The following is a 15,691-nucleotide window of genomic DNA, read 5'->3' as shown; positions in this document are numbered from 1 at the left end:
AATTAAGATAGCCCACTATCTTACACATTTTCCTGTGCATGGATTTCTCACCCTTAATCTGAAAATATTTCTTTGGCTTGTGACACATGTCTCCTTGTACCTTTTTGTCTGAAACATCCATTTTTTTCCATTAAAAGGGTTTTCAAGGTTTCATTTGTCTCTTGGCTAGGTTATTGATAGTTCAAGAAAAATAGTGCTTTAGCCTAGAGCTACTTCTTAAGTTTCAAAACCAAAACTCTAGCCACAAAACCATCTCATGCACAAATACCCAATCATTGCATATTAGGGTTGCATTGTGTTCATGGTTTTGCATTAAGTTCTAGGTCTAATCTTCAAAGTTGCATATCTTTCTTAGACTAAGCATTTGGATTCATGTTAGGTTATTCTTCAACTATTTGACTGGAGAACCTGACTAGTCATTGAATCCTCATTTCATGAGCACATCATAACATCATATCATTTCATTGACTGTGTTGATATCGGTGCCACAAGGTGAAGAGTTCAGAAGGAGCTGCCACTTCATGAAAACCGAAGGAGTTCATCTTGTGTAAAGTAAGGTTGCACAAAGGTAAAGCTGCTCCATAGATAGGAATATAAGAATTGAGTTTGTGTGGTTTTTGTATGAACCTTGTTTACACTAGTAGATTGCACTCAATGGAGAATCCCCGGTTTTTTAACCCAAATGTGGGTTTTTCCGGCCAAAAACTTCGTCGTGTTCAATACTTTGCAAAATTACCTTTATATCCAAATAATCATTGTTAGAGATAAACTTTGTAGAGTGTGCTAGTATTGACACTTTGTTAACTAAGTAAACTTAACTCAAGAACCAAGGCTAAAACAATAACTGGAGATCACTTGTCTTGCTTTAGCAATATCAGTTTACTTAGTTTATATGCTTGTGGCTATCTAACAACATGTACTCAGTTGACTAGTTCATCTGACTAGTCAATATAGTTGGTTTCAAAGTTTTTATTGTAGGGTAATCCGCCTTGTACCAATTTCAAATGGTCCTATTTTAAACAAAAGAATTTAAGACTTTGAAACTCTAGATGAAATGGATTTTCTACTAACAAGAGATTAAGTCAACACAACTTTAATGGTTAGACTCTTTGCCCTTTATGTAATAATGGCAAGGTTTTAAAAGACGTTTGGCGCTAGTCGGACGGTGGGTTATGACTTAGCGCTTAGATAGCTAGACAGGGTCTAGGTGGACTAGACATATTTAAGTAAATCTATTATATTTCGTGTAAATAAGTATTTGCTTATACTGAAAATATATATATAAATTCATCATAAATTACAAAATAGAATGACATATATATTATGAAGTATTAGAACATATTGAAAACATGAGGAACAAGGATATAATGTGTATTCATTTAAGTATGTAACAAGTCTCCTACAATTTATTGTAAAAAATAAAATGTAAAATAAATGTTATCTATTTTCTGTATAAGTGAGTCGTGACCTAGGCAAGTTTGGGTGGGTTAGGAGGGTGCCTAGGCGATCTAGGCAGGCGCCTCAGCAGATCTAGGCGCTCTTTCTTAATTTTTAAACGTCTAGAGATAAATATGATATTTATGATCTTAGTAAAATTCTTATTTTGTGTTGGCAAATGTCAAATGCCAGGAACAACTTTGTGTTTAGAAAAATTAAACCTGATCCGACTTGTTATATAATGACGGCTGCTATAGCTGGTAAGGATCTTGAAACAGAAACATATCAAACGAAAAATGTTGTTAACACGTCAGATGGATACCTCATGCATAAGGTTTTTATAAATTCAACTTTAATAGTTCAGTGGAGGGCAATTCAGTTACATAATTTTATCACTAGGAATCATCAGGGGCACCTTTCTCTTGCTGGCTCTCGTCATCTAGGCGCCTAACACTATCACTATGGTGGAAGCACTGGCATTTCGGGATGCTTTGAGTTTAGCCAACCCACATCGTATCATGAAATTTATAGTGGAAGGAGACTCGAAAATTGTTGTTGATAGCTTTTATGGAAAGTGTACAACTTCGTTGAGAATTAAAACCATTTTTGAGGACATAAAATAGCTTGCTTCCTCGCTCCGTTCGGTAGAGTAGAACCACATCTTTAGGAAAGCAAACTTTACAACATATGTCGTTACTTTCCTTGAGCATAATTGTAATAATCTATATCTATAGGTTGGTTGTGTTCCTCCCAAGGCTAAAAATGCTCTTTTGTATGGCTCTCGAGACCTTAGGTGTTAATGAGGTTTCTCTTTAAATTAATCGCACTTTTTCTATAATAAAAAAATTATATATATGAGCTCGTTTGGAAGTGAATTAAAAATTATTGAAAACGTTTTTAGAGAAAATATTTTTTTTATTTCAAAAGTACTTGAAGTGCATCCTACAAGAAGCATCAGTTATGTGCTTCTTGCAAGAATCACTTTTAAGTGTGTTTTTCTTCAATATTCATATGCATTTTAACTAAAGATTGATTTCAAAAATATTTTCATTAAAAACACTTTCATATATTTTAAAAGCATTTCCAAACGAGCCTTATATTATTCATTTTTCTTTCTCTCTCATATACGTTTCATATATCTAAAGAACAAAACTATATACAAAAAACAAAATGATTATCAAACAAGTCATAAGAATCTCGACTTCGACTTCCTCATTCCTAGTAACAAAGAAAAACAAAAAGTTCATATTTTAAATAAAATAATTAAGAAGGTTTGAGATTGTCCTTTTAGAAACGTTGTACAACGAGACTGCGATTTCACTAGAACAATGGATGAAATCTTGTATGACGCATTCCTTTAACTTCATTTTTTTATAGGATCTGGATCATTTCCTGAGCTCAGAATGGGGATCCTCATGAGCAGCTCATTCGGGCCGTTCAAATTTGATCAAACGGCTGTAATTATTATAACTTTTAGAGGAGCTCATTGTTTAGAGCCGTTGGATCAAATTTGAACGGTCCAGATGAGCTACTCAGGAGGATTCCTACACCGAGCTCGGGAGAGGATCCAATTGCTTTTTTAAATGACCAACGAAGGAGAATATTGTAAGAGACACTAATTGGAATTTCCCAAAAGTATTTGGATAAGAATATGAAAAGGCAAAATGGATGTTGGAGCATCCAAGCAAACAACATGCGTATTAGTAACGGTTCAATTTTCCTTCGTTTCATATGTTCTATCATTTATAAATTATTGTAAATTATTCCGCTTCTTGTAAGTAAAGAGTTATTTCTTGTTCTATTACAATGTAACTCCATTTTATTTTCCAAATATCATAATTCAAATTGTTGCTCTTTATCATCATATAAATATTATTTATAGAAATTTCATTTAAAATTGAGATCATTTAATCATTCATATGTATCAAACAAATAAACAACTATGGTAACAATATTCTCATTATTAACTGACAATTTGGTTTTTATTTTTATTTTTATATTTCATACAAATGATTAATGATCTCCAAATCGAAAGAAATTTTATACAAAAAATCTTCAAACTATGACATTTATACAGTGAAATAATATCACATCGTCGTGTCAAAAGGCTTGACACCTTATATGTAAAAAGCCAAATAGTGTAATAGTTGCTAAATTATTTAGCCCACTGAACACTCCTGAAAAAACAAAAAAACATGTGTGAAGTGCAAATTTGAATTAAAAAAAAAATCTATATATATAATTGTAGTCATTTTATTTCTATCTTTCCATACATAACCGAAAAATGAAAAAGATTTTTCAAGAGTCTCGAGAGTTTCTCATTCAATCATTTTCCTTCTTCTTGTTGCTGGACATCTCGTCGTACACATCTTTTATTTGTTTTTCGAGCCTATAGTGAGTTACATATATATTCAAAAAAAATTCTACATATGCATAACTTAATTAAGTACAAATTTTAAAAAAATCCAACTTATTTTTTGGTATGGAGAATAGTGTATCTTTTTATCTACCTTCTTTTTTTCCTTGTTAAAAACTTCATTTCTTTAATACATACTTTCTTTTATATTCTTCTATATCTACTGTTCATTATACAGTATTGCATTACAAAATTAATTTATACATGAAAATGATGTATTTTAATTTCACCACGGTGCAGTGTGACGGTCACCTAACGTTCTTTTACAAGAGAACTCTTTTATTCCTCCTCTAAAAGTCTTCTGCTTTGTTCGTAGGCAGCAACAAAATAAAGCATATATTCCAAACCTCACTTCCCTGACATTTCTTCCTTTTCTTCTTCTGAATCCAAAGCAGACGGAGTCCATAGTTTTTCACTCTCACCACCCTATTTAATTCTCTCTTTTGTCCTCTGTTTTCTCTCATATTTACCGGCCTTGCGTTGAACAACAAGGGAGGAGTAGATGTTGCCATGGGGAACCTCTTGTCACTTTTCAAGAGCAAGCAGAACAGCCCTGCCGTTTCTAGAAGTATCTCCGGTGGCAACGCCGGCAGAAACCACAGTGTCACTGGTAGAACGCCGTCGTATGATCCCGGGATGTTCGGAAAACCGAACATAAATGATACGAGACCTAGCAAAGCACAGAGTGGTACGGAGAAGCAGCTCTCTACCCAGAAGCAGAAGTACGCTTATATCCCTGATAACTTCACATCCCTTCAACAGGTTTCTCTCTCTTCTCTCTCTAACAAATTAATTATTTTTGCAATTTTGTCTGAAATTAAGCAGAAAACATATGAAAAATTTTCGTTAATTTCACATAAAAATTAGGGAATATCTTAACTCTTTGGGAATCTCTGTTTTAATCGGAGGTTTGTTTATCTCTTTTTAGTTATCATAGGTTTGGTTTGGTTTTGTTTTGGATTGGATTTTTTTTTTTTGGGGTCTTCTCCTATGACTATCCTTTGGCGTTGTCCAAAATTCTAAGGTTACTATTCACTTTTCAACGGAAAATTTTCAAATAATTGAATAAACAGTGGTCAGCAATAAGAGCGCGGACTCGACTTCTTAATAAACAAAAAACACATGGGAGATCTTGAGTTCGATGCTCCAAGCTAGTAAGTCTGCTTGACCGTAAATAGATAAAATTCCACCTCAACTCCCCAAGTCTAAAATGAGTGGGTATCCGTAACTTGCCACCTATTGTTCCTCTCTTTAAAAACAAAAAAAAAAATCTCTAGTCAAAATTAACCAATAATTTCTCTCCTCAGTTTGTTTCTCAAAACTTTGAAATATACGACTCGAGGTTAAGAGAATCATTATCTGATCCTATATTACTTTTATATTAAATTCAAATTTGATATAAGAATGCACCAAAACATGTACACTGCTTTAACCAACTAATCAAGTTCAGTATATACCATTTTTTTATTAGTTGATTTCAAGTTAGAGGCGGAGCCATGAAGGATCAGGATGGTTGGTTCCACACCCATCCTGACTTTTTTTCATGCGGAAAAGTTTATTGTTATGGTTATGATTTTCGTAGGCTCGGAGTCCCATTCCAGTGTTTTTACTTTAATTTTGTTTGTTAGGCTCGATTTGAGGTTGGTGGCTCATATGTTGTGAACTTTGAGGAGGACTGAGGTCTGGAGATTAGTGGTAGGAGAGAGGAAGAAAGTTAGAGAGGCTTGGGTTTAGGCTTAAGGAAGGGGATGATGAGGACGACACCATACTAGACCCAAGCGATGGTGGTCGATTGCTGATCACAAGGTAGAGTGATTTTTGTAAGATCAAGTGTTTCAGATTAAGACTTTTGAATCCGTTCTAGACTAAAATACTGGTTCCGCCTTTACTTCAAATGATGGCTCCAGAACAATTTTCATGATAATTCGCTACATATTAAGAGTAGGATTTAGACTAAAATTGAGAGTAGGATTACCACTAAACACTGAAAACTAGTTGATTAGCTCCATTGCCTACACCATTATAGGGTGGTTGGACTTGGACCCATCTAGAGCAATTCAAATGACTAAGATCCAAACCAATCGATGATCTCAAAGACATGATAGCATTATTGAAAGTTTCTTATCTCAACATGACTTGGAATATGTTATTGGATGAGCTTAAAGTGTTGCCTTTTTTGTGTTGATATAATATTGGCACTTATTTTAAACATACGTAACAACATGGGCTCTACTAAAATAATAATAATATTTTTATTTTATTTATTTTTATGGTTTCCTTATCAAATAGTAGGACCTACTGCAAATGACTTATTATTGGTCGTAACTTTCATCCCGTCAATTTAATTGAACACGTAAATTAATAACACCACAATGTATCAGTACCACGTAAAATTGTAAATAGATATCCACTCTTTTAGTCTCAGTCCTCCCTAGTATTGACTTGGATAGTATTTTTAACTGCTTTTTAGTCATATCCAATTCGAAACCATCACAAAAATACATTATTGAGGGGATTTTTTTTTCTCACCGCACTCAAGTAATGGTGATACTCATCACCTTATTTATAATTGTTAGATGAGTTTAAATTTTGAGATTTAAGTAGGGAATATGCACAAATCTTAAAATTGAAATTAATCAAACGATGATAAACAAGATAGTGAGCATTGCCACCACTTAGCGTGCTGAGCAAAAAAGTACCCTTACTTGAGTGGTTAATTTCTGTTTCTTTATTAATCATGGGCCAAGCAACCATCACGATTGTCAATTATTAATCATGCATGTTTCACGCATCTTTCTTTCTTTATATAAAAAGGGTTTTGCATTAGTGACGTGTCAACACGTCTCTTTGAAAGCATTACTGTATTTTTAAGGGCATAGTGGAAGATTATCCAATGGGTAATGCCAGCACACAGACTACAAGCAAAGGGAGTGGGACTTGCTTTTACTTTCTTGTTCCACAACCCTACTGTTTATTCTTATAAGTATGATGATTAAAGTAAGGTTGTGAAACGCGAGGGTATTTTCGGAAAGTGATTTCTGCATACTCATTTTCTTTCTCTGCACAGTTTTGTGTATCTAAAATCTTTTGATTGAATAAGTAAACGAGAATCAATAGACAAAATTAGACAATAGTAAGCAAATGAGTGTATATAATCATTTCCCAATTAATCTCAATCATCATCGAGTAAATTTGTTGAAGCTCCAGTTAATATACAACGATGCGTCTATCTGTCTCGTTGCATGATGTGTAACAACTGATGATACTCGGCTCATCGCTTCACATGTTTTGGAACAACTCACATAAACTCTGAATAGAAATTTGAAAGAAAAAAAAAAAATATATGAACATCTCCTTTATCATTGCAGAAAATCAATTGCTTCCTTTTTTCAGGTTACAGATGCCTTGAGAAAAGAAGGTTTAGAGTCATCTAATCTCATCGTCGGAATTGACTTCACCAAGAGCAACGAGTGGACAGGTTAGCGGACGAAAATAAAAACTGCACTACTGTTCGTGTACATAGACTTACATGCATTTTGTGTTTGGACATCTTTGAAGCTGATGACTTCTTGTTGTTGTTACTGCAGGCAAAGTTTCATTCAGAAACCGGAGCCTGCACGCCATTGGCGATGAACCTAATCCATACGAGAAAGCTATCTCCATAATTGGAAAAACTTTATCTCCATTTGATGAAGACAACCTCATTCCTTGTTTCGGCTTTGGTGATGGTAGGGGCCTTAATCCTTCCAAAGTTTGAAGCTCTGGACCTTTTTTGTTTCGTTTCGTGTTTTGATCGCTGGATTGACTTTACCTCCCTCCCCACTTTTTAGCTACCACTCATGATCAAGAGGTGTTTAGCTTTCACAATGATCATTCGCCCTGCCATGGTTTCGAAGAAGTCTTGGCCTGCTACAAAAAAATAGTTCCAAATTTGCGACTTTCGGGTTGGTGAATCTTATATCTTGTGTTTTTCATGTATTATAGTTTGGATTATCACTTGAGTCAGAGATTTATAGACATATATTGTGTTTGAAGGGCCAACATCTTATGGACCTGTAGTTGAAGCTGCAATGGATATTGTGGAGAAAAGTGGAGGGCAATTCCATGTTTTAGTTATCATTGCAGATGGCCAGGTTTAATATCTGATGCTCTCTCTTTCTCTCTCTCTCTCTCTCTCTCTCTCTCTCGACTAAGTACGAGTTTCTTAATTGTAAAGGTCACTAGAAGTATCGATACTAGCGACAATGAATTGAGTCCACAGGAGGAGAAGACGATCAGATCAATTGCAGATGCGAGGTAGAACCTGCAACTATCATTTCTTTTGTTTTAAGTATGTCTATGCAATGCAGTTGTCATAGCTAAACCTAAGCAAATCTCGAAAGGCGCTAAATGTGTCGATTTACCAGGCACTGAGTGCATTATTACAGCAGGAATATTGAGTTGAACCTAAAAGATTTACTTCGAAAACTTATGTGAGCAGTTTCTATCCGCTCTCGATTGTTCTTGTTGGAGTCGGGGATGGTCCTTGGGAAGACATGAGGAAGTTCGATGACAAGCTCCCTTCACGCGAATTTGATAATTTTCAGGTATGATAAGCTATATAGCACTAAGTTTATTGCCAATGGAGAGATTTTAAGCAGACATTAATCCTCTAACTAGTTTATTTTCGTTTATAGTTCGTTAACTTCACCGAAATTATGTCTAAACACACAACTTCATCCGAGAAAGAAGCTGCATTTGCTCTGGCTGCCCTCATGGAAATCCCAATCCAGTATAAGGCAGCTGTTGAGTTCGGTATACTTGGGTATGGTTAGCATAAACATCATTTTGATTGGATTAGACTCTAGCATGCGTATGCTTACTAATATAAGTTTTATTGTACCGGAAAAAAGACGTACGACAGGGAAAAAGAAGAGAATCGTTCCACGCCCTCCACCAGTTCCTTACACCCATCGTGCACCAACTCGCGAACCAAGTGGTCTTTCAGCACCTGCAGGGGATGAACGAAGCGAGATGGTATAGTTTTTTTTTATTTTTTTGTAATTTTTACAATTGCTATATATAGATGACCGAAGCGAAATGTATTTGAGCTTCTTACAAATTCAAATAACTGATATACTTTCTTCGTTTCAATTTGAATGCAGCTCTGTCCAGTCTGCCTAACTAATGTAAAGGACATTGCCTTTGGTTGCGGACACATGGTGAGCTGCATTAGCAGAACCCTTTCTCTCTGTTCTTTCCTGTCTTGCATGCCAATTGCCATTAACAATTATTTCATTGCAGGCGTGCAGAGACTGTGCACCGAGATTGTCCGACTGTCCAATTTGCCGCCAGCCAATTCGCAGCCGTCTCAGGGTTTTCACTGGATAACCGCACAAAGGGATTCGTGTGTATATCAGATTGTGCATATAGCTTTTAGAGATTGTCTGCCTTCTGTCAGCGACACCCAGGTATCGACTTGCGCCAGGTTGTACAGTCCTGCTTTCCAACTCAATGTGTAAAGCTGCTTCTACTTTTAATCATCTGTAAGATGTTTGGTTGCTTAAAATCACTACAACTTGTGAGTTGTGCTTCTTCTGTCAGCGTTCGCCAATTAGCGAGAACTTTGATGGAGTTCTAATTCGTTCAATTGCAAAAAAATCAAGTTAATACGAAAAAGAAAAGTGTAAACTTTGTAGAACAACATGCATTAGGTCAATAATCCAGAAACAATTGCTCTAACAGTGACTGTCGAATTCAAATCGTATAACTCTATTGAGGCACGACAATCACATTAAACCGTCACTGTTTCTTCTTCCATTATCGTATCCAATCTCTGCATTGTGTTGAAAATCTGGTCTGTATGCTGGTGAGATTCATCGTCCGCTCCAAATGTGTGATACATACAATCCACCTTGACCGAACTACTTCCAGTTGGCTTCTTGACGTTGTTGTCTCTCAGTAGCTTCCTCACTCTAGTAGCATCCGCCCATCTGCCCACATCTTCATACATGATGGCTAGAAGAATGTACCTCCCAGCGTTTTTGGGGTCCAAAGCAAACAACTTTTCCGCAGCTTCTTCAGCGAGTTCTATGTTATTATGTATTCTACAGGCTCCAAGCAAGGCACCATATTCATCTTCTCTGCCTCCATAGGCATGCTTCTAATAAGCTCGACCGCCTGGTCAAGTAACCCGGCTCTTCCCAGAAGGTCAACTACACAGGCGTAGTGTTTCTCGCCTTTCGTTACTCCATAATCTCCTATTTCTCGAAAAGTTCCAAGCCTTTGGTGATCATCCCTGAGTGACTACAAGTGGACAGTGAACGCAAAAATACAGTACCATCCGGGCGTAAACCAGACTCCACAAACTGCAAAAACACTTGGAGTGCCTTGTCTACATGCCCGTGCATTCCATAACACCGGATAATCGCACTCCACAGGATCACAGTTTTCTCGCTGATTTGATAAAAAATAACTCTGGCAGTGGTTACGCGACCACAATTTGTGTACATTGTAATGAGAGTGCTGCCTCAAACAGCATCGGCTTTCATACTTGTATAATGTAAGAATGAATCCAAAGTTCAACTTCAATAGCAGATCCTTCAACACAAGCAGGAGGAATGCAAACAAGAGTGGCATGGTCAGGCAAGCATGTGGCATGATCTTGCAGCATGGAACGAAAAACCATGAGAGCTTCACGAGGATTCCCACTTGCCGTGTACCCCGGAATCATGGAATTCCAACTAACAGAATCTTTCCCAGGTAATTCATCGAACACTCTTCTAGATGTCTCAATCTCCTCACACTTGGAATACAAGGCAATAAGAGCATTCCCAACAAACAAATCCGAGTCGAGTCCACATTTCACGACATGTCCATGAACAATCCGACCTCGTTTTCCATCTCTCATTGCACCGCAAGCCTTGAGCATAAAAGGGTACGTGTACCGGTTTGCAGGTACACCACTGAACCGAATTCTATCATACATATTGAGGGCTTCAACCAAAGGACCCACATTTGCATAACCCTGAATAACCATGTTCCGCACAAAAACGTCTCTCTCAAGCAATTTATCAAACACCTTCCGTGCAGCTTCCATGCTTGATTCACTGCACTCAACATACTTGCCAACTAGCTTTGCAACAACAAATGGGTTTTGCTCACAACAGTAATTATCTGGGCATGGAGTTTTTTGATTGATCTGGTGCTTTTACAGTGCCGTAGCAAGTAGGTATGGTGATAAGAGTCTCTGCAATGAAGTGTTCTGTATGTTCTGCCACCAATGACAAACCCCAACAATCTGAAGGGTTCCTCCCATGAAATTAAAATCTCTGATTGCCTAGCTAGCCCATTAATTTGGGCTTTCAACAGCTGCATCAACATAGAAGGTACAGGAGTTTACCCAGATACCACCATTGCAGCAGTCTATCTGTCCACGGTAATACAAGCTTACAAATTGTTATTGGAATGCAAAAGGGAATGAGTTCTGCTTCATTGCTATGTAGTCCCAAACCCTAAATTAGCAATTCTAATATTTAGTTCAAGAATTAAGGTTTCGTGAGAGTTTCTATCAATCTACTGTGGACATTGTTTGGCTCTTTAGAGCATCTCCAATTGAGATGTCAAAAGATAAATGTCCAATTTGATGGCTGACGTAGTAATCTCAGATTTTCTCTTCTTCAAACCCACATGTTTTTTATCTTCTAACCCACAAATTCTTCTAACACAATAAAATAATTAAAAAAGTTAATTGAAACCTTTTCTAATATGTCAAATTTGACAGTAGAAAATTTATATGTCAATCAACGTAGGATTGATATATCGGTAGGAACTTCTTCCTACCTTCATATTAGATAGTGTGGCATTCCAGATATTGGAAAATGCTCTAGAACAACATGTACATGAGAAACTATCGTATTCCGTTCTTGAATGCCTTTTTTCTCAGTGAGTTCTTACTGCACTTAAATATTCATAAAAAAAATAAGACACAGCTTGCAAAGTTCTGCATAACCATAATATCAAAAACACCAAAACCCATCCATGTAGTTGTTCCGAAGAAACATACAGATACCCTTGGCAGCAGAACCTCCATCTACTTCTGTTCCTTCTCAGCGTCGGTGTTGCTTGGCTTTGGAATTGGTTGAATTCTCACATATGGATTCCTCGTCAATGTCTCTCCTTTCAGTGCAGCAACATAGCGGTCATTTGTGTTCTCTTTCCGCTGCAACTCCCCAAGGAATTCTGCCAATCTTTCTTTATTCACTTGCCCCATCCTCTGATTCACAATTTCAAGCAAAAAACTATCAGCATTTGTGTTGATTCAGAGTACGAAACTGCTTCAAGAAGCAACCCGAAATTGAAATCCATTTGAACTATACAAGGGAATTAGCTTTCAAAGACAAGAAGTTATAAAACTTAATATCAGCAATTTGATGATGCGTTACATGAGACTTGATCACTGTTTCTGATCCGACAGGGATCAGTACTGGATGAGTTAAACTGCCTATGTAATGGTTGAGACACGAACAAGTGATGGTTCCTCAACAAGATTTGATTTCATTTATTCACTGTTTCTGATGAATTATAAACACACAGGAAAGGTAAATGTTGGAACCAAGACATCTTAGAGGAGTTATACATGAGCAATTATCCGTTCAAGATTACAACGAATTTAAACATGAAAATGTAAACAATAAAGTAGGAAAGGCAAGGCTTTAAAAATTTAGTTCAGTGATGTACATTCTTAGCAAAACAAACTCGTTATATACATATCGAAGAAGCGTGATTACTCGGTTGAGTTGGTTCCATACCATCGAACGACGCAAATAAGTCGACATTATGGCACATACATATACACATGTGTTCTATACTAGTGAGTGAAAATCATTTAGCTGGATGTATTTCCTCTATCTAAAGTTGGAAGCTTACACACAGACTTCAACAAATCATAACTTTTCAGGTCACTTTCATAGAACATATTACAACTTCACCAACAAGTCAAGATTGCAGCTTTGAATTTGCATCAGACAAAAAAATCCACACAAATCAATGTCACTTCCACATCATCTAATCATCAATTTGATCACCTAAGTTCTTCGCTATTCGAAAAGGGGTTCGTCTAATTCTCCATAAATTAACAATCTTTGCGTAATTACAAGCAAAACCCATTTCCTAAAATCAAATATAATGTCAGAAAACCAACTGGGTTGAACAGAATCGCACCATGGATTCAGGTCGGGCGTTGCGGCGGAGCTCGGCCTCGAGTTGTTGGTTTCCGGAGTTGGTCGTCTGCATAACGAAGTAGCCAATAACGCCCGGAACGACGCCGCAGACAGTGGCGAAGGCCAAGAAGAAGGGCTTCGAGTCACGGGTCTTGTTCACTATCCACCTCCATGTCCCGCTCTTCTCCCACAGTATCGACATTCTCGACTTCCAGCTCGTCGCTCCGTCTCTTCTGCCTTCTCTGGTTTTTGGTTCCTTCTTCCTTCTGTTCAGGTTGAATTGGGCTTTCATTGGACTTAACACGTGTCTTTTTTACATGGACTAAAGACTTAATACGTTTCTCTCCTAGTTGGACTGGAGGTGTCACACCTCTACCCTGTACGGCCCATTAGTTTGAGGTGGGTTGTTAGGGTAGTGGCAAATCTGGTTTGGTTTGGTTTTTTAAGGGAAATTTTAATGAAAACTCTCGGTACTGTTCACTTCAAGGAAAAATTACATTTTTACACTAAAAAATCAATCCTGATACTATTCACTTTACTCTTTATTTTGTCCTTATCATTAAAACTCAAAGTTTTCAACCCCTTTTCATTTTTTTTTTGACAAACGATATTATCTACACTATGAGAGAGGGGGATGAGCTTGCAATAATGTGGTTCAAATTCCCCTTTGGTGAGAATCGAACCTAAGACCTCTCACTAAGTGAAGAGAAATACCACTAGACCGTAGTACTAAGTGGCTGATTTGGTTTGACAAAAGAGAAATTCAATTGACCCAAAAGACGAATCAAACCCTAATGATGTGTTTAGTTATAATTTTGAGCTTTTGTAACCGATACAGGTGGCAATTTTGGTCACCAAGCGTTAATATGATTCGAAACTCCATAAATATGTAGTTCAATGAGTCTTCTTTTTAACATGACTCAAAACTCGCACAATTATATAGTACAAACTCGCACAACCACGACATAAATAATCTTATTTTATTAGAAAAAAAAAGTAGCCTAAACACGAGCTTATTGTCACCCTTAAATTGCCGTAAACCGAATTGTAACCAGGCTAACAAAATCGAAAAAATGCAAAAGAAAAAGTTATTACATTTAGGTCCAAATGACTAACCAAACCGATGAACATTGATTTTGTTTGGTTTTATTAGGGATTTTGTTTGTACAAATCCAAATCCAACCAAAATGTTATATACAATTGATTTGACCGTGGTTGTGGAAGTAAAACTGAACCAATACCATGCCTACCCTTAAATGTTGTGCTTGTAACACCATCCAACCATTTACTATATGTGGAACTACATTTCTATGGGAGAGCCAATTAGAAAAGTTCTCCAATATACTTCATGGAATCAAATTTCGATCTCAAGCACTATCTTTCATGTGATTTTATCAATGTCTTACTCCTTGTACGTGGTTGTCACTCTTTAGCAAAACCAATCACTACAAGCTTGTCTCTGTGTTTGAGATTGAGTTGATCCAACTTTCAAGTTGTTAGATAAGCATGGTCACAAAACTAAAGATGTTTTCATGCTGTTACCAAATGACACACGTGCCCTCATTAGGACAGGAGGCATCATAGTCCTCCAGAAGGGCCAGAAATCCCACATGAAAGCCACATCTCATTGCTGGAAGGAAAAAGAAGAATCTAATTAAGCATTTGTCTTTTCTGCACAAACTAAAATGATCGATAGCCGATATTTGAGAATCTTTTGTGATTGTTCAAAGCCAGCCCTCTCTCTCTCTCTCTCTCTCTCTCTATTCTCTCTACAGTCTTCCACAAGCGCCCACAACTTCCCCACCACCATCCTCCCTTTGCTTTGCTTTGCTTTATCTCTTACCCTTGCATAAGATCATCATCGTGTGAAAGGTTGCATGGCTTTAGAACCCCATTTAAAACTCACCTCTCTCTCTCTCTCTCTCTGAGAGTTTAATATTGAATGACTAAAATACATGTTAGGAACGTGGTTTAGAAATTTAACATTGACCGAGAGTTAGAGCTTGAATCAAGGTTTTCTATTATATTGGAAGCAAGTGCGATTTATCATTGGATTGGGGGACTAGAAGAGTTTGGAATCTCCTTATGCAAATGATCAAAAGCTCCTCGTCCAAGGTTGCTGTATGTTCTCTTAATCTTAGGCATGAATATTGGGAAGGGTTGGGTTGGTAAAGATTGCAAAAAGTAATTCTTTCGGCAAAGACCTTAAAACCCTCTAGCTCCCTCCCTCCCGCTCTTAATCTCTGTCACTAGTTGGAAAAACTATTTGCGTGACAAAGCAAAATTCGTCGCACAAGTGAGTTTTGTGCAATGAAAAAACAGCTTCATCGCGCAAGAGTGATGCTACTTTGCGTGACGTACACCTTTATCGCGCAATACAGTTTGCACGACGAAAAAAAGATACTCGTCGTGTAAAGTCAGTAAGAAAGCGGTGGGTAATTCTTGTTGGCTCGAAAAAAATGCGTGACGAAATTTTTCCCGTAGAAACCTTGGGCGACAAAGGCTTCGTCACACAAAGGTCGTTCAGTTTTTGGGTCAGAGTATTCAGTGCATGAACACTTGCGTGACAAAGACTTCGTAGCGCAAAGTACAATCAGTTTTTTGAGTCAGAGCATTCAATGCATGTGAATCAGAGGAA

General features: G+C 37.1%; 2 protein-coding genes and 1 pseudogene across 2 annotated transcripts; 1 reads left to right on the top strand and 2 right to left on the bottom strand.

The window, feature by feature from the left end:
* The first annotated feature begins 4,132 nt into the window (after positions 1-4,132).
* On the top strand, positions 4,133-9,435 carry LOC126586278 (E3 ubiquitin-protein ligase RGLG4-like). Its single transcript, XM_050251084.1, has 11 exons — positions 4,133-4,615; positions 7,247-7,331; positions 7,441-7,581; positions 7,684-7,797; positions 7,889-7,986; positions 8,070-8,149; positions 8,334-8,439; positions 8,530-8,657; positions 8,746-8,869; positions 8,998-9,054; positions 9,137-9,435. Exons 1-11 carry the CDS (start codon positions 4,364-4,366, stop codon positions 9,221-9,223), a joined length of 1,272 nt encoding a protein of 423 aa, XP_050107041.1. The 5' UTR covers positions 4,133-4,363; the 3' UTR covers positions 9,224-9,435.
* Positions 9,436-9,498: 63 nt separating this feature from the next.
* Positions 9,499-11,486, bottom strand: LOC126586277 (pentatricopeptide repeat-containing protein At1g08070, chloroplastic-like; annotated as a pseudogene).
* Positions 11,487-11,622: 136 nt separating this feature from the next.
* Positions 11,623-13,333, bottom strand: LOC126586279 (uncharacterized). The gene is made up of 2 exons (XM_050251085.1): positions 13,055-13,333; positions 11,623-12,107 (listed from the first exon to the last, which is right to left on the bottom strand). Exons 1-2 carry the CDS (start codon positions 13,253-13,255, stop codon positions 11,925-11,927), a joined length of 384 nt encoding a protein of 127 aa, XP_050107042.1. The 5' UTR covers positions 13,256-13,333; the 3' UTR covers positions 11,623-11,924.
* Positions 13,334-15,691: the final 2,358 nt, after the last annotated feature.

This window comes from Malus sylvestris, chromosome 10 (genome assembly GCF_916048215.2).
Source record: "Malus sylvestris chromosome 10, drMalSylv7.2, whole genome shotgun sequence".
Classification (NCBI taxonomy): domain Eukaryota; kingdom Viridiplantae; phylum Streptophyta; class Magnoliopsida; order Rosales; family Rosaceae; genus Malus; species Malus sylvestris.
Note: the sequence above shows the minus strand (reverse complement) of the source record. Positions and strands in the feature narration are given on the sequence as shown.